The sequence below is a fragment of the Peromyscus maniculatus genome, chromosome 9 (assembly GCF_049852395.1).
Source record: "Peromyscus maniculatus bairdii isolate BWxNUB_F1_BW_parent chromosome 9, HU_Pman_BW_mat_3.1, whole genome shotgun sequence".
Taxonomy (NCBI): domain Eukaryota; kingdom Metazoa; phylum Chordata; class Mammalia; order Rodentia; family Cricetidae; genus Peromyscus; species Peromyscus maniculatus.
In genome coordinates, this window is record NC_134860.1 from 53,282,885 (window position 1) to 53,309,525 (window position 26,641).

Below are 26,641 nucleotides of genomic sequence, written 5' to 3' on the forward strand. Positions count from 1 at the left end.
CTGCAACCCAGACCACGTGATTTCTAGGAAGCGCACCTCCCTGCTGCCGGAGAACCGAAACTTAGGGTGGGAACTGTAGAAAGGGGAGGAGAGATCAGAAACAGCCTAGAACAAGCTGACTGTGGCACCTCCTCGGCGGTGGCCGCTCAGGTAAGAGCAGCTCTAGAGGGAATCGGTTGGAAGGGCAGTAAGATGAGGATGGCGAAGGCCCCCAGGGCCCTGTGCTAGAGGGAGAACCAGAGCAGAGGCTTGTGGATCAGAAAACAGATTGACCTGAGAGACCGGTACTGGGCCCTGTAGACAGCAGAGGAGGAGGAGGGCTCTTTGCTCAGCCTCAGGTGACCTTTGTTTTCTTGCCTCTGGCCCTGCCCACTTCTGCTGCAACTCTGCCCTTTCCCCCAGCCTTAGCTCCCTCACAGGGAGGAGGGATGGATGGGGTGAAGGGGCAAGGAGATTGGGGAGATGCCTTCAAGGCAAAGGTTGCCTCTTTGGATGCATGGGATCTAGACAGCCTGTCACCAGGAGCAGGTCATTAAGGGAATCCTCCGAAATACACATTTCTAAAACAACCTCAACGTTAAGACCAAGGTTTCCTTCCAGGTGTAAAAACTTGGAATATTGAATGACAGATTCTCCCTCAGAATGTTTCAAGACAGAAAAGGAAGGGGCGGGGCTGTTGCAGGAAGCTGGCCCCAGTGATCAAAGTTTAGCAAGTACTTCCAAATTGTGGGTTCTCCCTGGGCATGGCCCCCCACACCTTGGATCCCATCACTTCAAAGGCAGGTGGATCAGTCCAGCCTGATCTATATGGTTAGTCCCAGACTATCCAGGATGACATAGTGAGATCCTGTCTCCAGTTGGAAAAATAGTTCTCTGTATCCTGCTTCTCTTCCCAGGATGGCCTCAGGCAAACCACGCAGCACCCGAAAGCTCCGGAGTTGGATAATAGAGCAATTGGAAAGTGGGCAGTTCCCAGGGGTGTGCTGGGACGATGCAGACAAGACCATGTTCCGGATTCCCTGGAAGCATGCAGGCAAGCAAGACTTCCGAGAGGACCAGGATGCCGCCCTGTTCAAGGTGAGAGGGCCTAAAGCCACCATCCCCTCGAGTACAGGATGGTGTCTGCACTGGTGTGTTCACACCCAAAGACTTTTGTCTAGGCTTTGGGTGAAGGCAGTACTGGGAAGTAGAACCCACAGAGCCACAGTCAAAAATGACTGAGGAGTTCATGCTGGCGAGGCCGGAATACAAACCAGTGCAGGCTCATCGGAGCTCAAGGCCTGCGCAGTCCTCCATTGGGAGGGACAGGTGGAGTATGTGATACTCTGTCTCTTCTTCACCTAATCTCCTGCTAGGCTTGGGCACTGTATAAGGAAAAGACGAAGGAAGGGGAACTAGGAAATGCTGCTGTCTGGAAGACTCGCCTGCGCTGTGCCCTCAACAAGAGTTCTGAATTTGAAGAGGTCCCTGAGAGAGGCCGGATGGATGTTGCTGAACCCTACAAAGTGTATCGGATACTGCCACCAGGAACCCTCCCCGGTGAGTGGTCCCTGCCCCGCTGCTCCTGGGATGAGCAGATTGACCAGGAAGGCTGGAGAGAAGAGCCATCTGTGGGCTGGCAGGCCCTGCTGGCTCCCTGCTCCTGCCCAGATTTTTGTTGCTTTGCGTCCCCCCCCCCCCACTACCACCACCACCAACAACAACAACCTTTCTCTGTAAAAGGCTCTAACTTTCCTCTACCTGCAACATTTCTGCAGCCCAACCAAGAGTCCAGAAATCACCATCAAAGCGATGCATCAGGTCTGTGTCACCAGAGAGGGAAGAAAGTAAGGTAATAAATAAGACACCATCAAGAACCTGACACGGGGGCTGGGGTGAAGAGCCCTGGCCGCTCTTCCAAAGGACCTGGGTTCAATTCCTAGCACCCACATGGCAGTTCACAACTGTCTGTAACTCCATTTCCGGTGCATCTGGCACCTTCACACAGACATATATGCAGGCAAAACCCTGATGTACATAAAAACTAAATCTTAAAAAAAAAACAACCAAAGAACTTGATGCTCAGTTATTCTTGTCTTCAAGACTCCTTTGATAAAGTGAGTGCTGGGAAGGGGAACAGGACCGGAGAGCGGGATAGTAATCAAAGGAAGAGGTGTGCCAGTGATAGATGTTGTATCTGTAGGAGAAAGGGAGGACCAACTGGATGGTAAACCACTCAGACAGTGGCTGTGGTGGAAGCAGCGGAGGCAGCAGCAGCAGCAGCAGCGGAGTCAGCAGCGGCGGGGACAGCCCAGAGCCAGAGGAAGGTACCGTCTCTCCTGCCTCTGTCTCTGCTGCACCTCTGTCCCAGGCTCTTGGGTCCCACTCGGAGTGATCAGAGCCTTTGCCTCTCTTCCAGGTGCCTGTATTCAAGAGGAAGCCTCCATTCAAGAGGAGCCAGTGTTCATGGAACATCAGCTTCCTCTGAACTCAGGTGCTTGGCCTTTCTGACCCCTTCCTTTCCCCTTCCTGTTAGGTCTGCTCCCTCTGACCTCGCTTACATTGTCTCCTCAGCTAGTGCTCACAACAAACCGGGTCCACTTTATCCTAGAGACCTGAGTATCCCGTGTGGCTGGCAGATCATATTGCACAGAGCTTTTTTCTCCCTCAGGAAAAAACACAAAACATAAATACTCTGTTCCTTGGAGAGCTACACTGAGACATTTGTTTTTCTTTTTTCTTTTTGGTGTTTGACAGGGTTTCTCTGTGTATCTCTGTCTAGCCTGGAACTCACTCTGTAGACCATGCTGGCCTCATTCACAGAGATCCACCTGCCTCTGCCTCCTGAGTACTGGGATTAAAGGCGTGCGCCCACCACCACTGCCTAGTGAGACATTTATTTCTTTATTGTCCAGAAAAGTCCAGTCTCAGACCTTCGCTTAAACTGCACAGCCATGAGTGTTAAGCTCTGATACAGTGACCCCTCAGTGACAGGAAAGCTTTGCCAGAAAACCCTGTTTGCAGGAAGGCATGCACGTGGAGAAGGAGGCGCCTTCTTCCTTCCTTCCTTCCTTCCTTCCTTCCTTCCTTCCTTCCTTCCTTCCTCCCTCCCTCCCTCCCTCCCTCCCTCCCTCCCTCCCTCCCTTCATTTTTTAGAGACAGTCTCACATTGCCCAGACTGACCTCAGACTCACTGTGCAGGTAAAGATGGCCTGAGTCCCTGATCCTCCTGAGTGAAGGGCTTACAGATGTGTGCTGCCACGTCAGGTCTAAGGGCTTATGCAGTGCTGGGGATCGAACCCAGGGCTTTGTGTGTGGTAGGCAACCATTCTTTCAGAAGAGCCACACTATCAGCCCAAAGGTGCCTTCTCTAATTCAGAAGGAGCTGCCTGAGCCCTGCAACCTTGCCTTCCCAGTGCTTGCTTGGATTCCCGCTTTGGGCCTCAGTTTTCCTGTTAACAAAATGGGGACACTGTTCCACATGGAACCTCATTTTTCTAAAGCCTTGTGCTGGTCAGGTGCACCGTGGAGAGAAGGCCTCTTATCAGCCTCCGGGCTCCTCCTGCGTCTAGTAAAGCGAGGCTTCTTTTCCGTCCCCAGACTACTCGCTGCTGCTCACCTTCATCTACAGTGGCCGGGTGGTGGGTGAGGTCCGGGTGCCCAACCTAGACTGCCGCCTTGTGGCTGAGCCCTTGGTCTTGGAGAGCGAGATGCTGCAGGTGGCCTTTCCCAAACCGGACCCACCGGAGCCTATCCAGCGCCTGCTGAGTCAGCTCGAGAGAGGGATCCTGGTGGCCAGCAACTCCAGAGGCCTCTTTGTCCAGCGCCTCTGCCCCATCCCCATCTTCTGGAATGCACCTAAGGCCCCACCTGGGCCTGGGCCACATCTGCTGCCCAGCAATAAGTGTGTGGAGCTCTTCAGTACCGCCTACTTCTACAGAGGTAAGGGGTCCTGGCTGGGCGGGCGTCTGAGCACCTACCCTTTCTCACTCGCCCCCGGGCCTGACCTGGGTTCTCCCACTACCCCGTCCACCAGCAGATTGTCACTACAGCCTGTGCATGGGGCCCCTGCACTGGTGTTGTGCACATTATGTGTAGCCAGCCATATGTTTAGCTCTGGCAGCATTTCCCCAGCCAAGGGGGTGGTAGAGGAGCCTCAGCTGGAGTTCAGCACAAGCGTGTTCCTCTTGGGGAAGCACTGTAGCATTGAAACATGGATATGTGAAAGTGTGCAAGTGAGTTAACACAGATTTAAGCTTTGTCACCATCTCTGCACACACGGGAACACACAACTCTGTTTGTGGAAGAGCCAAGCTGTCTTCCACACACTTGCCCCACGCCACCATCTCTACCGTACTGTAGGCATCTCCTAGACTGTCCCTTCCTTCTGTCCATCTTGAAATTCTAGGTACAGCCTCAGACTCTGAGCACAGGAGCAGAGTGAGGAGCATAGAGGATAGATGTAGATGTCCCTGGGCTATGGACCCTAGTTCTGGGAGAGTCTAAGCCAACAACAGGGGTTGGTAGCCAGGCTGCTGCTTCTGAGGATTCCACGGCGCCCTTCCTACAGCATAAGGGAGGAGGAGAGAGAAAGCTTGGTTCCTAGCTTCTCTAGCCCATGGCTTCTGCCCTGGCCTTGGTGTCCATGTTAGCCCATTCCCAACTTTATCTGCCTCTGGCATCCCACAGCTTCACTTTACTCATGGTCCTCCCTATGTATTGTTGGGTTTTTTGTTTGTTTGTTTGTTTTGTTTTGTTCTTGAGATAGGTCCTCACACCACTCCGGGTGGCCTGGAACTCACTAAGTAGACAGGGCCATTTCAAACACATGGTAACTCTCCTGCCCCAGCCTGAGTGCTGGGGTTACAGGCATACATCACCATGCCTGGCCATGCTGCCATGACTGCCTCCCTCTTTCTTTCTTCTAATCCTTGACACTTTTTTTCAGACTTGGCCCAGTACTGCCAGGGCCAGGGCCCCCCACCCAAGTTCCAGGCCACACTGCATTTCTGGGAGGAGAAGCCTGGCTCTAACCACACCAAGGAGAATCTTATCACAGTGAGGGTGAGTTCCACTCCAGGAAGAGTCCCGTGTTGGTTGGTCTCAAAAGAATTTTTCCTGCAGGGAGGGAGGGGCTCCGGGTAGTGATGTCCCTGCACTGCTCATGAGGCCTGATCCCCATTCCATTCCTTGCAGATGGAGCAGGCCTTTGCCCGACATTTGCTGGAGACGATTCCAGAGGAGCAGAGAGCTGCTCAGTTCCTGGTGCAGAGCCCAGAACTCCCATCGGCTGCTGCGTCACTCTGATGCTCGGGTCTCCACTGGAATAGACTTGTTCTCCACCCCGCTGGTCAGCCTGTGATTACACATCATGGCTGGTAGAGCAAGGACCATGTTCATCCAGAAAATGATTATTGAGAGCCAGGCTTGCTGGTGAATATTTGTAATCCCAGCACTTGGGAGACAGCCTGAGTGATCATGAGTTCATGGACAGACCCTGAAGAGACTTTTATTTCCTTTTGTTTGTTTGTTTGTTTGTTTGTTTTTTTAAAGATACACCCTCTTTCATCTCTGAGGAACTAAAAGTTCTTGATGGTGTGATCTCAGAGGGAATTTTGCTCTTTTCCCAATCCCTAACTCTGAGTCCAAGCACTTTATATTTCCTTACTAGATCCTCATTAGAATTTAAAATAAAATTTAACTGGGTGGGGTAGTGCACACTTGTAACCTTGGCACATGGGAGGCAGAGGCAGGAAGACTGAATTCAAGGCCAGCCTTGGTGACATGTTGTGACCCTGTCTCCACAAAATAAATAAAAGCTTTATAAAAGAGAGGTCAGTCTGTGATATGTTGGAGAAGGTTCCAGGGGTTTCAGGGGGATTGTAAAGGTGTAGACTGAGGACCCAGGACCTGGGTTCTCTTCCTGGTGACACCTTCAGCTTCCTTTGCTTTCCTTTGCCAGCAGGACCAGCTCGAATGCTGTCTGGGCCTAGTCTCAAACACAAGGTGATTCTCGTGCCCCAGTCTCCTAAGTGCTGGGGTGACGGACAGACCGCCATGCTGGCCATACCGTCATGCTCGAGTTCTCTCTTTCCTCCAGTTCTTGACCCTGCTCTTTTGTCCTTCAGACTTGGCCTGGGATTTCCAGGGCCAGTGGCCTCCATCCAAGTGTCAGGCACCCCAGACTGGGGAAAGGACTGGGAGTCCGTCTCTAGGAGAGGCTTACAGACAAGCAGCACTCTAACCACTGGGGACTTTGAACGAGAACGGCCTCCACGTGCTCAGACATTGAACACTTTATTTATTTTTTAAAGATTCATTTATTTATTATGTACACAGAAGAGGGCGCCAGATCTCATTACAGATGGTTGTTAGCCACCATGTGGGTACTGGGAATTGAACTCAGCACCTCTGGAAGAGCAGTCAGTGCTCTTAACCTCTGAGCCATCTCTCCAGCCCCCGAACACTTTATTTTTTTCCCCAAGACAGGGCTTCTCTGTGTAGCCTTGGCTGTCCTGGAACTAACTGTACCAGGCTGACTTTAAACTCTCGGAGATCTGCCTGCCTCTACCTCCTGAGTGCTGGTATTAAAGGCATGAGCTACCACCGTCTGGCACATACATGAATACTTGGTGTGCTCAGTCAGTGGAACTGTTTGGGAATGATTAGGAGGTGTGGCTTTCCTGAGTGAGTTGAGTCACTGGCTTTGAGGTTTCAGAAGACTCATGTTTAGGACAAGGGCTCCACTAACCCAAGCTGAACTTACTGTATGGCCCAGGATGGCCTCGAACTCTGGCAGTCTTCCTGCCTCAGCCTCCCCTCAGTGCTGGGATTATATGTATGAGTCACTACACTCCGCCTCTCAGTCTCTTGGTTTTGACCATGCATAGTTGTAAAGATAGGGCAATTGAACTTCCACTTGACAAATACTGTACTTGTGTAGCTAGAAGTCAGACATAGACTGGACACCTGCAACCCCGCTCCCAAGAGTGCCGGGCTGAAGGGGACAGAGAGGGTCAGTTCAGCTGCCACAGAACTGGGTCTTGATATCAGAGCCTACCCTGGAGCCAAGGCGGGAACGGATAGTCTAAGGCAGAGAATGAGGGCAAAAGGTATTTATGACTTCGATACCATAGTATCCGTGTGCTTAATTTATATAAAAAGTTATTTGAGGGGCTGACAATATGGCTTATAGATAAAGGCACCTGCTACCAAGCATAAGGGCTCTGGGTTCAATCCCTAGGCCTCACATGATAGGAGGATGAACTGACTCCAGCGAGTTGTCCTCTGATGATCAGATATGCCCTAGGCACACACAAATAAATATGAAAAAAAATTAAATTCCTGGTTTTTGTTTTTAAATGCCTTGAGCCAGGCATGGCACTCAGGAGGCAGAGGCAGGTGGATCTCTGAGTTCAGGGACAGCCTGATCTACAGAGAGTTCCAGGACAGCCAGGGCTACACAGAGAAACCCTTCTCAACAACAGAAAGAGAGAGAAAGGGAGGGAAGGAAGGAAAGAAAGAGAAAGAAAGGGAAGGAAAGAAAGAAAGAAAGGAAGGGAAGGAAGGAAAGAGAAAAAGAAAAAAGAGAAAAAAGAGGAAGAAAGAAAGAAAAGAAAAAACAAAACAGCAAACAAAAACCCACGTGCTTTCTGTTAATTCTGAGGTTTTTGAGCTGGGTCTCACCATGGGCCAGGCTAGTGTTAACTCACTGTCAAGTGAAGGCTATCCTTCAACTCCTGCTTTTCCCCCCAAGAACTGAGATTGCAGGCATGCACACACCTTCGTTTTTTGTTTAGCCTGGAAGTCACTGTGTAGACCTTGGTGGCCTCAGACTCACAGGCTTTGCCTGACTCTGCCTCCTGAGTGCTTGGATCAAAGGCTGTTTTTTTTCCATTTTTGCAGTCCTGAGAGTGGAGCTCGGGCCGCGCCCGGCAAGCTCTCTACTACTGAGCTACACTCCAGCCCTGGTTCACTTTTTTTTTTTTTTTTTTTTTTTCTGAGACAGGGTTTTGCGATCGCTTCCTAACTGGCCTGTAGACCCGGCTAGTCTCAAACTCATAGAGCTCCTCCTGTTACTGAGATGAAAGGTGTGCACTACCACTCCTGGCCTCTGTTTTTGCGTTTTGATTAGAGATAGTGTCTACATTGCCTCGGCTGAACGTGCCTCCCTGCCAAGTGGCAGGTGAGATTTCGGGAGTTTGTAGTTACAGCTCTTGTGGCCGTTGTCTTCCTTGTCGACATGTGGTGATTACAAGGCCACCTCACACTTAGTGCAACACTTTGCGTCCTTCCTGGACACAAAATCAGGTTGGTGGGGTTTAGGGGTAAGAACAGGGCTCATGCACAGGCAAGGTACGGGTGCCTTGCATCTCTGTATTATAAAGCAGCGCCAGGGCATTTGCCCTTGACGTGACCCCATCTCCCATTCTAGTAGCTACCCTGCTAGCAAGCTGTCTCCAGGGAGAGACTGGGTTTTCTTCCCGTTCATTGGCCAGCGGAACCCCTTGGAGAAATCCTTGTTACTACCCGAAAGAACGAGAGCCCATTGGCCAGGACACCTCACAATGCCCCGGTAGCGCTCAGGATTCTCCTGATTGGCTCCCCATCAGTCTCCAAGAGCCTATGGCCTGGAACTGAGTTTTGCTGCCAGGCACCCGGAGTCCGAGCTTCGCCTCCGCGGCTCCCCATTGGCTGTCGTGGCGCAAAGCCCTGGAGAGCGTGCTCCTGGTCCCGCCGGAGGGAGACTGGACCTAGAGCCAGGTCCAGACGCTCGACGCCGAGGACTCAGTCTTCCCTGAAGACTCTCTTTTGTCGCTGCCAGGCTTCCCCTTGGAGCTCCCATCTCTGTCCAGGACGCCAGTTCTGAAGAAGGTAAGTTCCGCGCCCTCGAGTGATGTGCAGACCTACTCAGGAATGGCAGGATGCGGGGTGCCCAGCGCCTGGGGCTCTGTTTGGATATCTCCTAGTTCAATTACCAGTAGTTGGCCGCCTTATTAACTGGGCTTTTTGCGTCCATATCCACCATGCCCCCCGTCCAAATTCCTACTGCTCTTCAATGGTGCTGGGAATCCCGCGTCCTAAAGAATTCGGATTGAGAGCCAAACGGGATTGGTGCTGGGCGTGAGACCGAGCGAAGATGTTCTACTATCCCAACGTGCTTCAGCGCCACACAGGCTGCTTCTCCACGATCTGGTAAGCCAGGGCTGATGGCCGACGCCAGGAGCCAGGCAGTGGGAATCTCAGTTTGACAGGCCATACTCGTCCCCACCCCTCCAGGCTGGCGGCAACCCGAGGCAGCCGGTTGGTGAAGCGCGAATACCTGAAAGTGAACGTGGTGAAGACCTGGTAAGACCCGGGAAAGAGGGAGGGGTCTCTGGTTCGGGAGCTCCTGTGAGTGGCCGCACTGATCAGAGCCTGTTGTTCTCCCAGTGAGGAAATCCTCAATTATGTGCTGGTGCGAGTACAACCTCCGATGCCCGGGCTGCCCCGGCCCCGCTTCTCCCTCTACCTCTCCGCCCAGCTTCAGATTGGTGTCATCAGGGTGTACTCACAGCAGTGCCAGTACCTTGTGGGTAAGGCTGGGGACCCTGGGGGTGGGCGAGAGCGGAACGGCCCGTGGCTGAGCTGGTTCTTTCCTCCTCCTCTGCCCACAGAAGACATCCAGCACATCCTGGAGCATCTTCACCGGGCCCAGCTGCGGATTCGGATTGATATGGAGGAGGCTGACCTGTGAGTCCCTGGAACTGGGGCCATCCAGACCTGCTTGGTCTCAGCCTCTATTTTTTTTTGGGGGGGGGTGTCCTGGTGGCAGCGCCTGCTGAGCCATCCCACCCACTCCCAGCCTCGTCCTTGACATCCCACATTCTCTCCCAGACCTAGCTTGCTTCTTCCCAACTGCCTAGCCATGATGGAGACACTGGAAGATGCCCCAGAACCGTTTTTTGGGACGATGTCTGTGGATCCCAGACTTCCCAGTCCATTTGATATTCCTCAGGTAGGGCTCACCTCTCTAGATCACCTCAGGAGTCACGAGACGACAATCAGAAGGGAGAGTTGTGTCCTTGTGTCAATCTGACACTGAGGTTTGGGGTGGGACCCTGCCAGAGGTTTCCGTAAGAGGCCATGGAGCAAGGGGATGGGTGGGTGTGAACATGTAAGCACGCGCTGACTTAGAGTCAGCCTGAGAGAACGGTTTCCCCGGGAGAAACCGTTCTTCCCATCTCCACTGTCCCCACCCGAGACCCGAATCTAGATGGTGGTTTTTTTTCCCTGGCCTCTCCCCTCGTCCCCACAGCTTAGACAGTGCTCCAGTCCCTAGTGTCTCATTCAAGCAGCTGGTCCTGAATGCACAGAGTACCAGCATCGACGGATCTTGGTGCCTGGGTTTAGTGGTACCCAACCCCATTCTCTTCTCTTCTCTAGGCATCCTTAGCTACCAAACAGCAGCCCATTTCCCATGTCCCCCAAATACCACATCTTCTTGTGAAAATACATTTCTCAACCCACCAAGCATGGTTCTCCGTTCTCTGCCAGTCAGGGCCTACTGATCCTCACAGACTTAGTCTAATGCTGCCCTTTCTGTGAACTCATTATCCCACTTGAAGCCCAAAGCAAGTGATGGTTGGCATCTGAGCCTGCTCTGACCTTTTCATCGGCTCTGCCGGCATCGCGCACAGACTTGTCCCCACCACCATCCACCCAAGAATCCTTTCTCTTCATCTCTGTCCACAACAGCAGTTGATGTTCGCACAAACTGACAAGGTGACACACTGGGGGGGAGCCCAGGCCAGGGACAGGAGGGACAACCAATAGTTAGGCTGGTGACTTTATGGCATACTGATGTCACATGGCACAAAGGCTTCGTTTAGGGCTCGAGGTGTAGCCCAGTATTTGCTTAACATGCACACAGCCCTAGGTTTGATTCCCAGTTCTGAAAACTCTGGAACACACATGCGGGCGCACGCATGCACACACAGACACAGACACACACAGACACACACACACACACACACACACACACACACACACACACACACACACGCCGGATGTAGTGATATAAGCTAATTTAAGACCTCGAGAGTTTCAAGGAGGGCTGTCCAAAGTTTAAGCAGGGGTGGGGTTGGGTTGGAGCCATGGCCCAGTGGTTCCGAGTGTCCTGCTCTTACAGAGGACAGGACTTCACCGCCAGCTTTTAGCCACCCCTAACTCCAGCTGCAGGGATCCAACATCCAACTCTGTCTTCTGGCCTCCAAGGATGCATGCATACACACATAGATAAATGAAATCTTAAAATTTTTTTAGGCCAACCTGAGTTACACAGTTGAGACCTGTCTCAAAAATAAATAAGAAGAAAGCAAAAATTCTAAAATTAAAAAAATATAAAGAGAGACTGGCAGACTGGTGTCCGGTGTCCACTGAATGTTTTGAAAGTGAGGACTTAGAGGGCTGAGCTGAGACCTACCTTTTGTCCCCAATCTCTTCCCAAAGATTCGACACCTTTTGGAGGCTGTGACCCCAGAGAAAACTGGTAAGGAGACTCCCCCTGAAGTCACCAGACCAGGTCAGCTGGGCGGGCCGTTCTGATAAAAGGCACAGGGAGCTGAGTAAATGACTCTTTAAGAGGCAGGCCCAGGCAGGCCCGGGGACACATGCCTGGAATTCCACTTCCTTGGGAGGCTGAGGTGGGAAGACTGCAAGTTTATATAACTTAGATACATAGTTTATATAAACTGCAAGTTTTATAACCTGCCTGGGTTATAGACTGAGTTCAGGGCCAGCCTAGACTGGTTAAGGAAACCATTTCAACATTTCCTTTTTTGGGGGGGTGGGGGAGACATGGACATCTGTTATCCCAGCACTCAGCAAGTAGAGGCAGGAAGACCAAGAGTTCAAAGCCAGGGGCTGGCAAACTGGCTCAGTGGTTAAGAGTACTGACTGCTCAGACAGAGGACCCAGGTTCAGTTCCCAGCACCCACACAGTGGCTCACAACCACCTATAACTCTGCCGCCAGAGGATCTGACACACTGGCACCCATGCACCCACATAGAGACATATACACATTTACATAATTAATAATTAAGATAAATCTCTAAAAAAGAGTCCAAATGAGGTCAGAATTATCCTCTCCATTTTAAGGATAAGGGAAGCGAGGCTCACAAAGGCTAAGAAATGAACTTGGAGGCCGGGTGTGGTGATTGCCCACCTTTAATCTCAGCAGTGGCAGAGGCAGGCAAGGTCTCTTTGTTTGAGGCCAACCTGGTCTACGTAGGGAGACGTGTCTCAATAACAAAAAGAGAAATGCACTTGGAGTATTTGCTGGTAACTAGCCTAACCTGGGTCCGACTCTCGGCCTCCAAAGTCCATGCTTTTGCCCCAACAACTTGGAAAGAAGTAGGAGGGCTCCTGTGACTTTCCCACCCCTCCAGACAGGCCCTTAGCCACTGTGCAGTCTCCTGAGATCATCACCCTACAGGAGGCAGAGCCCATACGCATGTTGCGGATTGAGGTGAGTTTCCCCGGAAACCCAGGGCTCCAGTGCAGCCCCGTCGCATCCCTTAAGTTCTGCCTTCCGTTTCCACTTCCCCCACCCCCCACACCCCGTCCCCTGAGTACCCACTGGGCTTCCTTGGGCTCAACCTCAAAAATCCACTCTTTCCCTCTCTCCGTAGGGGGAGCAGGATCTCCCAGAGGTCAGTCGAGGAGATTTGGACCTGCTGATCGCCGAGGAAGACGACGCCATACTCCTGGAGGAGCGGCGGCTGCGGCGAGGCCGGCTGCGGAGGGCGGCCCCGGCACTGGATGGTCAGGTCCCCGCCCAGCCAGCCTGGGAGTGGACAGGGCCCCGTTCTTCTCTCTCCTAAGTGTTCTGATCCTCTCTCCGCAGAATCCAAGGAAGAACCCCGGGCCCTGGAGGGTGATGGTGTGGTCCCCTCCCTCTCACCTCCAGCCCCTGCACAGTAAGGGCAGGAATCCCTGTACCAGGTAAGGGGTCATTGCGGGGAAGGGTTTCCTTATCTGCCTGTTTCCCCTCAGGGTTGAAGAGACAGGAGAAGCACCTCCGGGCCAGGTCTTCCCTCCCGAGGTACAGAAGTTGTCAGGCTGGGAGCCAGGGGCCCTCCTCACGGGTGAGTGTCCATCACCTTGGGAAGACTCGGACACTTGCAGAGACCCAAGTCCTTACCCTACCCTGAGGAAGACACTGTCTGTAGCTCCAAGAATGAAGGGTCTAGCCCAGTGGTGGTGGCGCAGGCCTTTAATCCCAGGGTTTGCGATCTCTGTGAGTTGTGAGTTCGAGGCCAGCCTGATCTACAAAGTGAGTTCCAGGACATCCAGGGCTCCATAAAGAAACCCTCTCTCTGAAAACAAAAAACAAACAAAGAGTGAAGGGACTAATGACGTGCGGGGATTAAACATCGGTAGCCCAGTCACTCCAGAAACGGGTTAGGGCAGGATTGCCAAAAACCGTCTGGGGCTAGAGTGCCAGACCTTGTGTTGGTGGTTGCCATGGGTGTTTTGTCCTCTGGAACTGGAGTTACAGACAACTGTGAGCTGCCATGTGGGTGCTGGGAATTGAACCCGGGTCTTCTGGAAGAGCAGTCAGTGCTCTTAACCTCTCAGCCATCTCTCCAGCCCCGCCAGGCCTTGTCTTAACAAACAAACAAACAAACCAGTGTGTGTGGGGGTTTATGGGTATTGTTGCAGAGGTGACCCCGCCTCGGGAGCTGCGTCTACCTGCCCCGCCTAGTCCAGAGGTGAGTAGGTTCTTCCCTGGGCTGCATCCCTCTCTATCTTCCCGTCCTAAATCTTTGTCCGGAAGCCCATGGCCATTGCTAGTCTACAGTGAGGATTTTGCTTACACAGGAAAAGCTGTCCCTCCCCTACCTCATGGTGTGGCTTCTCTTCCCAATAGGAACCTTTAAGTAAGCTAGGAGTTACGAAGGGACCTTACCCCAGCTTCCCCAGACAACTGACAGGGGCAGAGTGGGGGGCCACTGGGAGTCCCCTGGAAAGGGGAGATGGACAGCCTGACCCTAGCCTCTCCTTCTACTCCAGAAGAGGCCCCCGTCCCCCCTGAGGCGACCTGCCCGACGCCGCCGACGCCGCCAGTTACTATTCTGGGACAAGGAGACTCAGATCTCCCGGGAGAAATTTGAGGAACAATTACAGCCCGGAGTTCACTGCTCGGAGTATGTGAGTGCGGCTCAAGTTCCCCCCAGGGAGCAGAGGGACGCAGGTCTGGCTGGACTTCTGAACGCCCGAGCGGCCCTGGGAGTACAACAGAAGGCCCTACTTCCTAGAAAGTGCGTGTGTGTGTGTGTGTGTGTGTGTGTGTGTGTGTGTGTGTGTGTGTGACTGCAAATACCCAGGTTATCCACGGACACCAGGTTACCCTCTACCCTTTTAGCCACAAGCATGTGAGCCAGGTCACGAGCCTGCAGAGGCGTGGGTCCTGGGAACCATGCAGTGAAGAGTGGCGCTCTCATAAGGGGCCGCTCACCCTCTTGCAGCCCGTGGTCCAGCCCGAAAGGATGATCACAAGCCCGGCGGAGCTCTTCGGAACCCCGACTGTCTGTAAGAACGGTGACCGTGGGGCAGGTGGGATCTTCAGGACCTGGGCTCCTCAGCCTTATGACCGAAACCTCTCTCTTCGTCCTCAGCTGGCTGGCTGGCCCCGGAACTACTAGCTTTCTGGACCCGCTGTGCCCAGGTGCCCCCAAGGATGCTCAGACAGAGACCACCCCTGAGGCCTGTAGAGGCAGCTGAGGAGAGGGGCATGGCGGACGAGGAAGACCGAAGAAAGACCGAAGGGCTGAGTGAGATTGAGGTAACCACCTCCACCGCGCCCTGGAAGCCCCCTTGGCTCTGGCAGGCTCTAGCCGACGTCCTCCTGGTGTGCACCAGCTGGCTCACCAGACCAAGACCCTGACCCGTGCTTGGGTCTCAGGTCTTGCTCTCCCACCCCGCAGGTTCTGAGGGAGGCCCAGGAGCCCAGTGGTCCCCTCATGCTCTCTTCAGGTAGGCGCTTGCAACAAGAGGGGCGGGTGGGAACCACTGTCCTAACCAGCCTCGGGAAGCCAGCACCCCAGCGGCTGAGGCTGGTTCGGACAGGGAGGGGTGTGCTGAACATTAAGGAGGCCCAGACTTGATTCCCCCGCGCTCCCACTTGGCACAAGTCTATACTAGGCTCCAGAATGTGGGGAGGGAGCTCTGTGGCCCCAGGCCCGAACCCAAGGCCTTTGTGCATGTCAGGCAAATGCCTCACCACTGAACCACACCCCCAGCGTGGCCCCTTAGAGCCAAGCAGACCCCCCAGTGCTCTCTCCCTCGACAGAGCTCTCCCTGGAAGCAGCTGAAGAGGAAAAGTCCCGCACTAGCCTCATCCCCCCAGAAGAACGGTGGTAAGCAGCCAGGTGGCGCCAGCTCAAACCCACAGCGGCCCTGCCTGGTGTCCCTGTGGCAGCCACCCACCCCTTCCCTGAGCTGACTGCCTCCTCCCTCGGTCTCCCAGGGCCTGGATGGAGGAGGGGCAGCCAGAGGCTCCAGCACTGCCCATGCTGCCTGAACTCCCCGAAGCGCCCGTGGAGATGCCTCCAGGGCCGGAGCTGCTCACTTCCGAGGCTGTGTTTAGGTACGAGAGAGGGGTCCCTGGGGGGGGGGGGGTAGGGCTAGTCTGTTAACCCCAGCTGACCCTCCTCAACCCCGCAGGGCCGTAGCCCTGGAGCGGCAGGCCAACAGGGTGCCTGACTTCAGCAGCCTGGTGCCCCCTCTCAGCCCCCGCAAGTTGGCTTCTCGGGTCTTCTACCTGCTCCTGGGTGAGTTGTAGGCCAAGAAAGACAGGGGCAGACCGGCCAGGCACTGCTGCAGCACACTCGTCACCATAGTGACTGTGTGACCTGCCTTCTCCTTTCCCAACTAGTACTGTCTGCACAGAAGATCCTTCGTGTGGAACAAGAGAAGCCATATGGGCGCCTCCTGATTCATCTGGGACCCAGAGTCCACTGAGCAAGTTCATTAAACCATAGCCTACCTCACTGGACTTTGCCTGACATTTTTTTTTTTAGAGATTTATTTTTAAATTACGTGTGTATGTTGAACGTGCAAATGAGTGCAGTTGTCTGGGAAGGCCACAAGGGGGCAGTGAACCCCTGGAGCTGGAATTAAAGACAGTTTGGCGCCATCTAGTGTGGGTCCTAGGAACTCCAGTCCCGTCTTCTGCAGGATGAGTGTGCGGCCTTCAGTGCTGAGACACTCCAGCCCCTTGCCCGTCTCATTTCTGAACACACACCTCTAGCCTTCACGCTCTCAGAGCTAGTGTCCGAGCAGGGAGCAAGCTGCCTTTATTACAGTATGATGTCACAGCTCTGCTTGTATAGATCCAGCCCCAGAGACACCCGGTAAGACAGCAAGCAGGATTGACTTCCGATGATACAGTCTTTGGTGAGATGAGCTGGGCCTGGGCTGACTGGTAGTCTTCGGGCCCAAGGGGGGCCTGGTGGGAGCCCGCAGTCTAGGTGAGGCCCAGCATGGCCTGGAGTTCCTCAGCTTTGTTAGCGGGCAGTGAGCCCAGGGCCGCGTGGAAGCTGTCGGCGTGCTGTTTGGCCAGGAAGGTCAGGAGCAGCAGCAGCGCCGCCTTGGTGTCTGGGTAGAGAGCGGGCCCGATGAGGGGCGGGGTCCTGCCGCCCGCCGCCCCCACTTCCCCCTGCCCTGAACTGTGACTGTCGTCACCTCACCTGGCGGGATTCTGTTGTCCGCCAGAATCAGGCTGCAGATGCGCAAGAGCTCGGGAGCCACGTCTAGAACCTGTGGGAAAGGGCTGGTCAGCTCTGGCAGTGACAGCCTTGGGCCCCAGGGCTTAGGGCAGGTGGGTGGAGCCAAGGCGAGAAGAAGCCTATGGAACCGTTGGAGCTGCCACCCGACCCGGCTGTGAGCTCAAGAAGGAATAAGGGAACATGGCTAACAATCTCTTTTCGGAGGTAATAAGATGCGTGACCAAAGATTGACGTTAGAGCCTCCAAACCAACAGAAATCCAGCATCCAAATACTCACCCCCCACACAAAAAGATTTAAGAAAAAAGGTAACACAAGAATACTGGAGCAGGCCGGGCGGTGGTGGCGCACGCCCTTACCCCGGCACTCGGGAGGCAGAGGCAGGCGGATCTCTGTGAGTTCCAGGCCAGCCTGGGCTACAGAGCTAGTCCAGGACAGGCTCCAAAGCTACACAGAGAGACCCTGTCTCGAAAAACCAAAAATACTGGAGCATGTGTCCAAACGCAGGTAGTTGATACACGCAGAATCGTTTCGGAAGCAGATTCCAGTACATGGCAGGGTGGTGATTGTTTTCCTAGCCCTGACCTAGGAAATCAGCCTAGGGACGTCGGGACTGGCTTAGCCCAAGAGAAGTGGGCAAATGCTCCCCGAGCAGCCGCCCCCCCTCATACTGTCAGGCTGCCTGCCAACCCTGGGGACAAACAGGAAGAACGAAGCTGGCACGGAGCTCAGTTGGTAGAAGTGTTTAGCTGGTGTGCATGAGGCCCTGGATCTGATCCCTAGAACTGTTAAAATTAAGTACAGTAGTGCAGCCTGGGATCCCTGAGCTTGGGAGCCGGAGGACAGAGGGGAAGACTGAGGGCCCAAGGCCATCGTTAGCTGTGACAAGCTGGGGCAGGCCGAGGATACAGGAAAGGAAAAGGTGGTGGCGCACGCCTTTAATCCCAGCACTCGGAAGGCAGAGCCAGGCGGATCTCTGTGAGTTCAAGGCCAGCCTGGGCTACAGAGCGGGTTCCAGGAGAGCCAGAGCTACACACAGAGAAACCCTGTCTCGAAAAAACAAAAACAACAAAAAGCACCTGAAATCCGCCAGCATCAGGTCCAGGTGACAGCTCCTGTCCCCCTTAGACTGAACCTAACACTCCTGTAAAGCTCCAGCAGCAGCAGCAGGGTACCTGGTCAGGGTTGTTCTGGTGCAGGAAGTTGAAGAGGTGGCCTATGGTGATCCACTCCTCCATGTCTTCCTTCAGTGGCAGGGCATGTAGCAGGGTAGCCAGCACCTGAACACACAGACGTCTCAGGCCCACGTGTCCCGGTTCCGCCACCACCCCTGGCCTCCACCCCTGCCTCACGAGCCTGCCTTCACCTGGGGTTCCGCTTTCCTCGCTGGACTGGCCATCAGCAGACGGGCAAGAGCCCCGCAAATGTTGTCGCGGACGCGATCATGCCGCTCCCTCGCCAGCAGGGGCAAAAGGAGGCCCAGGACCTTCGGGAAGTGGCTGGCCCCCAGTTAAGGAACACACACATTGGCAGACGTCCCCCTGCGGGAGCACCTCACCCGGTGCCCGGGCTCACTGCCAACCCCGCCTCCCCTCCTGCAGGCATAGGATACTCCTGAGCAGGGCAGCCCCCATGCTCCGCAAGTACACCCAGCCCGAAGATGGCGTTGCTCCGCACCTCGGGGTCCGCTTCCCGGGCGGCGTTCAGCAGCACAGGGCACAGCCGGGACACAAACTGGGCTGAGGCGGCGCCCAGACCCTGGATCGACTCGGCCAGGGTTCCCACCGCAAAGGACTTCTCCGCCACCGTACAGCTCTGCTTCTGTTGGGAGGTTGAGGGGGTGCCGATTACCATGGAGGTGAGGTGGGCAGGGTGCAGGCCCTGGGCGCTCGGCCGGACCAGGCCGGGAGGCTGGGGGATGGAGCACTCACCGTCTTGGACAGCAGTAACGGCAGGAAACTGGCAAAGAAAGGCGCGAAGGCCTGTCCTCCGGCGGCGGCTGCCAGGGCGGGGATGGCCTCTCCAGCATGCTCTAGTAACATGGCGTCGTACTCTGCCTGTGGAGCCAGGGGAGGGGCTGGAGCGCCAGGGCCCAGCTCTAGGACTGGGCATCTCCCAACCCCGCAATCTGCCACTGGCTGCTGGGGCTGGTTCTCGGGGCGCCCTTGCTTCACGGACTCACCCGTTTGCAGGCTGGCTTTTTAAGAGCCCGGGCCCTCCATTATCACTCCCAGCACCGCCCAGTGCACACCACTCTCCTTTGAATACCCCACCACCTTACTGGGATGAGGGCGGCACCGTTCCGGCCATCACCGACTTTTCCTAGCGGCCCTGGCTCCCTCCATCCAGGCTAAGCTGAGGGCACTGTCTACCGCTGGCCCTGCGGGCACTCGGTGGTCTAGACGGCTTTCATCTGTAGCTCTCACCTGGTCGCCTTCTTCATCCTCCTCCTCCTCCTCCGTGTCCTGACAGGCTGTCTGTGGAAGACATAATTCAGCCGTCGGGGGCTCTCCTGCCGTCTCCTTTCCACGGTGGCGGTGGTGAGGCGGGCTCTTCCGGGGCCCGATACCCTCGCGTGCCCACAGCCTCCCTTCCCCCCTGCTCACCTTCTTCTGCAGCACCGTCTTGAGCATCGTGCAGAGCTCACTGAGGCGTCCAGGAGGCTGCAGGGCCAGGTTCCCGCAGGCGCGCAGCACCCCGGTCAGGGCCTCCAGCACGGCCATCACCACCGGGCGCTCCCTCTCCACCTTCACGGCCTGCATGTAGGACGGTATCACCCGAGCCAAGGAGGACCGCAGAGCTGGAGACACAATTGGCCAGAGGCGCGGTCACGCCCTGCCGGGGCCCCGGGCGCCCAGCCTGCTGCTGACGGCTCCTCACCGGCACTGCTGGCTTCGGAGGGGCTTCTCTGACAGGCCTTCTGGAGGGCACAGCAGAACTGTCCCAGGGCTTCGTGGGCCGCTTTCCGCACATTCAGGTGGGGACACTGGAACAAAAAGGGCCGGTGTGCGGCTGGGCCCGTGCGAGGCCGGGACGACCCTCGCTGGAGGTCAAGGATCCCCCTCACCGACTCACCTCCAACAGTTTGAACACCTCATCAAATATGTTATCCATGTATGGAAGGAAGGCCACGCTGTGGAGAGACACTCGGAGTGGGAAAGGGGCCCGGGGACGGTCCCCAGCAGCGCGGCGGGGGTGTGTGTGCTCACCTGGTGTTCACAGAGATCTCCCCCAGGGCTGTGCAGGTGTCTTCTTTCTCGTCGAAGAAGGCGTTCTCCACGCTGTACCTGGGGGGAGAGGGGGGGGCGGCGGCGCCATGAGGGCAGGAGCAGATCCTGCTCTGGGGCCACGTCCAGAAGCCAAGTCGACATTCCTTTTATTTTGTACTTTTGGGTTTTTCAAGACAGGGTTTCTCTGTGTATCCCTGGCTCTTCTCGACCAGGCTGGCCTCAAACTCAGAGAGCCACCTACCTCTGGCCCCCAAGTGCACTTTTTTTTTTGGGGGGGGGGGTGTTGAGACAGGGTTTCTCTGTGTAGTTTTGGTGCCTGTCCTGGATCTCGCTCTGTAGACCAGGCTGGCCTCGAACTCACAGAGATCCGCCTGGCTCTGCCTCCCGAGTGCTGGGATTAAAGGCATGTGCAACCTGCTTCAAAGTCTGCATTCTTAAGTAGAAGAGCACCCCTACCCCGAGATCTCCGAGTCGTCCTCCACCTCCTCCTCCTCCACGTCCTCCTCCATGAGGTCTTCTTCCTCCTCGCTCTCATCATCAAACAGAAGGAAGGAGCTGATTCCATCATACTGAGGCTGGAGGAAGGAAGCAGAGCAGAGACTTTGGCTCAGGTGGGACCGGGAGACCAATCCCACCGCAGGGCTAGCCTGGTCTAACCGGCCCAGTTAACACCCAGCCTCTGCTCACCACGATGCCCTCGGTGGAGCGCAGTGACAGCAGCATGAGTGTGGTAATTTGCGGCAGGTAGGGTCCCAGGCCCTCGCCCATTAACCCCGATAAGGCTGCAAACAGGCTGTACCTGATGAAGCGAGAGAGAACCGGTATGGTGCCGCCTGCTCCGGACAGACAACATGGGAGAGCCCCGGAACCCTGGCTGTGGTCCAGAATCAAAGGACCGGGCGGGCGGACGGGCGGGAGAGGCCGGGGCACCAGGGAGGGCCACTCACGTGCAACGCCGTAAGTCGGGGTCATCTATGTGGCTGCACAACCCCAGCCCCAGCTGACAGCACTCTTCGGCCAGGGGCCTCATGGACTCCCCCATGGCCCGGGCCAGCACTCCCAGGGTCTCTGTGGGGGCGAGAGCTCAGCCAGCACTGAGGGGTGCAGACCGACTGGAGAGCCGAGGGCGGTAAGTGGAGGAGGCACTCGAAACCACCCTGCTCCCGGGTACAACACACACAAGGACAGCTCCTCGTCAGAGGAAGACACCCATCTGCCCGGGGAGAGGCCCCGGGGAACAACAGGTGGACGCTGGCCTTGCCCGGGTGCAGAGAGCCCTGCCGGAAAAGTCTCTCCTTACCCAGGCTCTGGATCTGCACGAGCTGCTGGTCCTCGTGGCCCGTCAGCAGGAAGCCCCGGAGAAGCTCCATGATAGTAGGGAAGTAGGGCATCAGGGAGTCTTGGGCCGCTGTGGCTGCAGGACGGGACGGAACGGGAGGCAGGGAGTGGGGACACGGACTTTCCGGGTGAACCCGCACCACACTTCACCTCCCCGGCCCCTGGCTCACCAATGGCCCCGATGGCGCTCACAGCCAGCTCCCTGGTGCGGGCTTTGCTGGGGGTCCTCAGAGGCTGCAGCATACACTCCATGAGCTCGGGTATGTAGGGCTGCACTTTGGGCCCTGTGCGCAAGGCAAGTGTCTTCTTTACCAACCAACCCAGGCCTCTGACCTTTCGCAAAACCCACTTCCTTCACCTGTCCCTGCGACCCCCCCCCCCCCCGCCCCTCCCCACCCCGCGGCCCCCTTCAGCCTGTCCCTGAGACCCTCCCTCGCCCCTCCCCACCCCGCGCGGCCCCCTTCACCTGTCCCTGAGACCCTCCCTCGCCCCTCCCCACCCCGCGGCCCCCTTCAGCCTGTCCCTGGGACCCCCCCTCACCCCTCCCCACCCCGCGGCCCCCTTCACCTGTCCCTGGGACCCCCCCACGCCCCTCCCCACCCCGAGGCCCCCTTCAGCCAGTGCGGGTTGCTCTCCCCCCTGTATTCTCCACTCCCATCACTACCCAGGTTTTCCACGAAGTTCTCCAGGGCGTAGCAGGCCTTGGCCAGGTGCTGGGTGTTCCCAGTAGGCACTGACTTCAGGTAGGCCAGGAGCAGGGGCATGACCTCCTCTGAATAGCTGCTGATGTGGGGCTGGGGAAGAAACGAGCGGGACCCGGTCAGGCTCCCCCACGGAGCACACACCCCCTGAGTGCCAATAGTGGCAAGAATGTTTCAAGAGGTGGCAGTTTAAGGGACAAGGGTCCCCAGCCTTGGGGTGGGGCCTTCCCTCCTGCGGCGGTGGCAGTTGTCTGCATTTAGCTTCGCTGACCTGTAAGTTCTCTGAAAACTGGCCCAGGGCGAACAAAGCAGCATTTCGAACCACCTGGGAGGGGTCGCCCAGGCCCTTGCACACGATCTGAAGCAGTGGGCACAGCAGCCTGAAGCGGGCAGAGGAGAAGAGCCAAGTCTGAGGGGCAGGACACGGGAACCCTGGTCTCTACCGACCTCCCCATTCCTCCTGAGCAGGACCAGAACTCTCCAGAGCCGGACGGTAAAAACCATCCTTTGTCTCTGTAATGGGAAAGCCGTTTCTCTTCCAAACCAGGACACTCTTGAAAGGCAGCAAATATCATGACCAGCTGATAGTATTAACAGTTAAGCTGGGTGTGGTGGCACACGCCTTTAATCCCAGCAGTGGGAGGCAGAGGCAGGCGGATCTCTGAGTTCCAGGCCAGCCACGGCTATATAGTGAGACCCTGTCTCAAATAAACAAACAAAATATCAAACCAACTAAGCTGAAACAGGGGTACTGCGGCTGCCACAGGATGTGACCCACCTCATCCTGGGACAGGAACTGAATGGAATACCTTTGCCTGATGTGGTCACCAGCACCATCAGACAGGACAGCCAGCACCAGGAAGCCTGCTTTCCGCTGGTACGGGAACTCACTCCGTAGGGCTTCTTCCAACATGGGCATCTAGGGAGGACACGGCGTGTTTCTGAAAGCCTAGCAAGAGCCTGCCCACAACTTTCCCAACAGGCCCGTCACACCTATCTGTACCCAATTATCCCTGGCTTTAGGGGACTATACCTACCCAGGGATAGTGAGAACAGGAGAGTCACACTTACCACAAGGGGACAGAGCTTCTCAGGGGGAAGGTGTAGCGCCAGCATGTCCACAACCTGCAAAAGTTCAGGGAGATTCTAACTCCATCTCTAACCTCCCGTAGTCACTTAAGCCCTGTCCCTTAAACCTGTGATGACCGGTTCTATGTGGGCGACAGGGTGGCTCGGACTGGCCTGAAGCTCACGATCCTGCCTCAGCCTCCCCAGTGCTGGGAGCCGAGGTCGCAGGTACACCCACACCTCACCTGGCTGAGATGGTTACTTTAATTACCGGCTTCATTGTACCGAGACATGCTTAGGAGAGTGTGATGGTGTTTTCAGAGCCAATTAGATCAGGAAGGCCTTGACCTAATGATCAGTTAATTACTTGATGGATAAACAAGCTAATGCCATCACCAGGAGGAGCAAAAGGTAGGAGGTAGGGCTTAGCTGGGGTCATGTCCTTACAGGATCTTTCGAGCCCTGGCTCCTTCTTGCATTTCCCTTCTCCGCTTCCCTTCGGTAATGTTGACTGCTCTGCTTCGCTTCCTGGTGGCCAGGACTTGAACCACGCGCTTTGGCCATTCCTTTCCCACCACGGTAAACGGAAACCCTCCCTCCCCTTGAGTTCTTTCTCTGAGGTATGGTCCCAGTGGCCAAGAGACTAAGGTATACCTGTACAGCAAAGTGCTTGGGGGTCTCCCCCATCAGCCCGATCTCCAACTCATCATCATCAGAATCTTGGTCTTCAGGGTCCAGCTGGCCTAGGGGTGGCTCAGCAGCCATAATTGGGAAGAGGGCTTGCAGCAAGGGAGGCAGGAGGCGGTTCTTCAGTAAGGCCTAAGAGGGGAGGAGACTGCCCTGAGCATCTCCTCAGAATGGGCTCAGGAGAAAAAACTCCATCCTGCCAACCACAAGGAGTCCAGCAGGACAGTCCCCATCTCCTGGGCAGGAACAGGAGAAGGCTGGACCGGGGCCTGAACAGGACCCCAAGAGCACGACTAAGAGTGGAGATGCTGGGATGGGATAACATACCCCAGAGGGCACTTACCTTACTTTTGACTTTGACCAAGAAAGTGAGGCAGCAGAGGATGCGCACACGAATTGTATCGCCAAGGGCCACGTTTTTAGCCACCTATACAGACACTAGCAAAAATCAGGACCGAGCAAGGAAAACTCCAGCCAAGCCAGGGTCAGGGGCAGCACCCACGGCAGGCTCACCTCCAGGCAGAATGTGAGGACCTCAGAGAGGTGGGGAGTGATGATGGGCAGGTCTAACTCCAGCAGTTCATCCAGGGCCTCGAGGGCCTCACAGGCCTTTACCTGATAGATAGGTAAGCCATAGGGTACCAGACTGGACGGGGCTCCATTCTCCTCCCAAAATGGAGATCCCTCCCACCTGTCCTCACCTCATCTATGGGGATCAGAGTCCTCACTGCCGTAACGAGTCTGGGCACCAACATCCGTGCGAGAGGCTGGAGGACACAGGATGAGCTGAATCACAGACAGCACATGCAGCCTAATCCCAGACCCCCGACACTAGCGGCTTCCTCATGGCAATGCAGTCTAAGAAGACGATCCCAGACACACCAGTCGGGCCCGGCCCCCCTCTGTATCCCCTCAACTGTTAGGAAGAATGGAAGGCAGAGTGAAAATCTAAAGCATCTTGGGCCAGACCTTCGAAACGTAAGGACACAAAGAGCTGGCAGAGACGGAGGTTAAGGTGTGACGGCCAGTGTCTTACCACATCATCAGTCCTGAGGTAGGGGGCCAAGGCGGTCAGAGTGCGCAGGGAGTAGAAGAGGACTCTGGGGGCGCCTGTCTCACCCAGAGTTTCGGCCAGAAGCTGCAGAAGCCCCCGCTGGTGGGGGTAGAACGCCTCGGGTTGGGTCGACACCACCACACTCAGCAGCAAGAGTCCCACCTGTCCGGGAGGAAGGGGTGAGAGGAGAAAGCTTCCACGGGCTGCCCCGCCTCTGAGTCCCCCCCGCTGCCAACAGTGGGCCGGTACCTCTTTCTCAGGGCTGTTGGCACTGTGGGTACTTTGCTGAAGGAGGTGCATGAACTGAGGCCAGGCTTCCAGGCCTTCCTTTCGGAAAATGGTGGCTGAGAGCTGGGCCAAGCTGACACTCACATAATGCCTGCAAAGCGGAGACGGAGCCATAATCCCTTCCTTCGCCACCCTCATGACCCTCCCCTGCAGACAATGCCCCGGGCTCAAGGAGTGCCCGGGAGAGAAGCATCCTCCTTCGAGCACAGAGTCTCTCCTAAGACAGACCCCAGAAGCCAACAGCTTAAAGGAGGGGGGCATTGTGATCTGTGCAGCCCCTCTGGACAGGCTGGATTTCAGTCTCATTTTCCGGTTCTGGGTTTTTGCAGAGCATTTTCACCCATTCTCAAAAACTTTGGTTTTCACAGGCTCCACCTTCTAGGACTGAATGAAATCTCTGCTAAGTCCCAGGCTGGGGTTAAAAAAGAAGGCCGCCGGCCCTGAGAAGACCTCAGCCCCAAATCAGTTAGGACACACACACACACACACCGCATCCCCCCCACCCACCCACACACCCACACACACACACACACACACCGCAAGAGAGGGCGCTAAGCACTTACTCAGTCTCCCTCTGCAGGGCTGTCAGGACCAGGGTCTTGATGCTGGAAGACAGGCGGCAAACGCTTGGTCCCGGGCCTGTCAAAGAACCGACTGGGCCTGGCCCCTCCCACCCCAGACCTAGCCCACCTCTCCCGCTGCTCAGGTGCCAAGCGTCGCCAGCGGGTGTTCAGTCTCCTGCGGGTCAGGACGGCTGCAAACTGGCGGATCTGGGGCGAGGAAGAGGTAAGCCAGGTCAGAATGGCAGACGGCAGGAAGATGAGCAGACCGCAGGGGGCGGGGGCTGGGGCGGAACCGGAGAGGGGGGCACACGGAGGAAATCTCAGGATTTCGGGCGAGGAGGGGCAGGTTAACTCGCCTGAGGGTCGGTGGCCGAAGTCAACAGGTCGCAGAGAGCGGGTAAGGCAGCGGGGTCCCGAAGGGCGGTCTGGAGCTGCTCCGTGGCCTGCGGGGAGGCTGGGGGGTCAGGACCGGGCTTTCCCCCCAGCCCCCCTCTCTCCCACGGCCCGGCCCGGCCCGGCTTGCCCGTACCCGGCGGATGCGCTCGGTGTCCGGCAGCAGCAGCTCCTTTAGGATCTGTTCCAGATCCGCAGGCTCCATGGCAGCAGCTGAGCCGCCGCTACAGGCCCGGGTGGGGAGGGGGGAGGAACGGCACGTGGAGACTCGGACACCGACTTCCGGCGGAAAGGGCGTTATCCTGCAGCCCTCCTGTCGCCTGGGTCATTCAGCTTGCTTCCCTTAAAAAAATTCCTGCTGGAGTGGGGGCTGGCGTCAGTCCGGGCTTCCATCAGGCTGAGCACCGGCTAAGGCACAGAAACTGAGCCCCGGGGACGTGGGTTCCCGGCGCCGACAGTTCCCAAGGGTCCAGAGTTTGGGCGGCAGTGGCGGACTCGGTTTTCAAAGGACCTGGGCATTGACAACAGTCCCCGGGGGGCATTCTGTAACTAGACCAAAACCTCCAACC

General features: G+C 56.2%; 3 protein-coding genes across 6 annotated transcripts; 2 read left to right on the top strand and 1 right to left on the bottom strand.

The window, feature by feature from the left end:
* The first annotated feature begins 10 nt into the window (after window positions 1–10).
* Irf9 (interferon regulatory factor 9) lies at window positions 11–5,812 on the top strand. 3 transcript variants are annotated; one of them, XM_006988535.4, is made up of 9 exons: window positions 11–150; window positions 897–1,077; window positions 1,356–1,539; window positions 1,758–1,831; window positions 2,183–2,306; window positions 2,399–2,473; window positions 3,580–3,921; window positions 4,928–5,043; window positions 5,176–5,812. In XM_006988535.4, exons 2-9 carry the CDS (start codon window positions 898–900, stop codon window positions 5,284–5,286), a joined length of 1,206 nt encoding a protein of 401 aa, XP_006988597.2. In that variant the 5' UTR covers window positions 11–150; window position 897; the 3' UTR covers window positions 5,287–5,812. The 3 variants fall into 3 exon arrangements, with proteins under 3 accessions (XP_006988597.2, XP_076401152.1, XP_042140829.2); XM_076545037.1 differs by having other exon boundaries at window positions 149–338; XM_042284895.2 differs by lacking the exon at window positions 11–150 and adding an exon at window positions 380–528.
* Window positions 5,813–8,295: 2,483 nt separating this feature from the next.
* Window positions 8,296–16,014, top strand: Rec8 (REC8 meiotic recombination protein). Of its 2 annotated transcripts, XM_016006969.3 has the most exons (20): window positions 8,296–8,853; window positions 9,066–9,174; window positions 9,259–9,327; window positions 9,412–9,554; window positions 9,636–9,711; window positions 9,856–9,976; window positions 11,470–11,509; window positions 12,409–12,488; window positions 12,652–12,784; window positions 12,867–12,939; window positions 13,016–13,107; window positions 13,685–13,734; window positions 14,036–14,173; window positions 14,491–14,554; window positions 14,641–14,807; window positions 14,950–14,998; window positions 15,315–15,381; window positions 15,492–15,611; window positions 15,689–15,795; window positions 15,900–16,014. In XM_016006969.3, the coding sequence occupies exons 2-20, from the start codon at window positions 9,119–9,121 to the stop codon at window positions 15,983–15,985; spliced, it is 1,731 nt and encodes a 576-aa protein (XP_015862455.2). In that variant the 5' UTR covers window positions 8,296–8,853; window positions 9,066–9,118; the 3' UTR covers window positions 15,986–16,014. The 2 variants fall into 2 exon arrangements, with proteins under 2 accessions (XP_015862455.2, XP_076401151.1); XM_076545036.1 differs by lacking the exon at window positions 8,296–8,853 and having other exon boundaries at window positions 8,983–9,174.
* Window positions 16,015–16,292: 278 nt separating this feature from the next.
* Ipo4 (importin 4) lies at window positions 16,293–26,487 on the bottom strand. The gene is made up of 30 exons (XM_076545032.1): window positions 26,209–26,487; window positions 26,036–26,122; window positions 25,807–25,886; window positions 25,680–25,721; window positions 25,078–25,207; window positions 24,811–24,990; window positions 24,476–24,541; window positions 24,288–24,389; window positions 24,118–24,201; window positions 23,742–23,906; window positions 23,091–23,144; window positions 22,829–22,938; window positions 22,291–22,399; window positions 21,983–22,112; window positions 21,489–21,602; window positions 21,281–21,394; window positions 20,928–21,048; window positions 20,668–20,779; window positions 20,437–20,555; window positions 19,960–20,037; window positions 19,826–19,883; window positions 19,631–19,736; window positions 19,357–19,550; window positions 19,177–19,227; window positions 18,682–18,807; window positions 18,363–18,571; window positions 18,117–18,249; window positions 17,926–18,030; window positions 16,714–16,783; window positions 16,293–16,621 (listed from the first exon to the last, which is right to left on the bottom strand). Exons 1-30 carry the CDS (start codon window positions 26,275–26,277, stop codon window positions 16,491–16,493), a joined length of 3,249 nt encoding a protein of 1,082 aa, XP_076401147.1. The 5' UTR covers window positions 26,278–26,487; the 3' UTR covers window positions 16,293–16,490.
* Between the last annotated feature and the right edge of the window lie 154 nt (window positions 26,488–26,641).

Excerpts from the sequence above, each read along its gene's own strand:
- Irf9 (XM_042284895.2), top strand. The coding sequence starts at position 497 with ATGGGATCTAGACAGCCTGTCACCAGGAGCAG. Across the intron at positions 1,540-1,757 it reads GCCACCAGGAACCCTCCCCG|CCCAACCAAGAGTCCAGAAA; the intron begins GTGAGTGGTCCC and ends ACATTTCTGCAG. Across the intron at positions 5,044-5,175 it reads AGAATCTTATCACAGTGAGG|ATGGAGCAGGCCTTTGCCCG; the intron begins GTGAGTTCCACT and ends CATTCCTTGCAG.
- Rec8 (XM_016006969.3), top strand. The coding sequence starts at position 9,119 with ATGTTCTACTATCCCAACGTGCTTCAGCGCCACACAGGCTGCTTCTCC. Across the intron at positions 9,328-9,411 it reads GTGAACGTGGTGAAGACCTG|TGAGGAAATCCTCAATTATG; the intron begins GTAAGACCCGGG and ends TTGTTCTCCCAG. Across the intron at positions 11,510-12,408 it reads TGTGACCCCAGAGAAAACTG|ACAGGCCCTTAGCCACTGTG; the intron begins GTAAGGAGACTC and ends CCACCCCTCCAG.
- Ipo4 (XM_076545032.1), bottom strand. The coding sequence starts at position 26,277 with ATGGAGCCTGCGGATCTGGAACAGATCCTAAAGGAGCTGCTGCTGCCG. Across the intron at positions 25,208-25,679 it reads GCCCTGCAGAGGGAGACTGA|GCATTATGTGAGTGTCAGCT; the intron begins GTAAGTGCTTAG and ends TCCGCTTTGCAG. Across the intron at positions 18,572-18,681 it reads CGTTACTGCTGTCCAAGACG|AAGCAGAGCTGTACGGTGGC; the intron begins GTGAGTGCTCCA and ends ACCTCCCAACAG.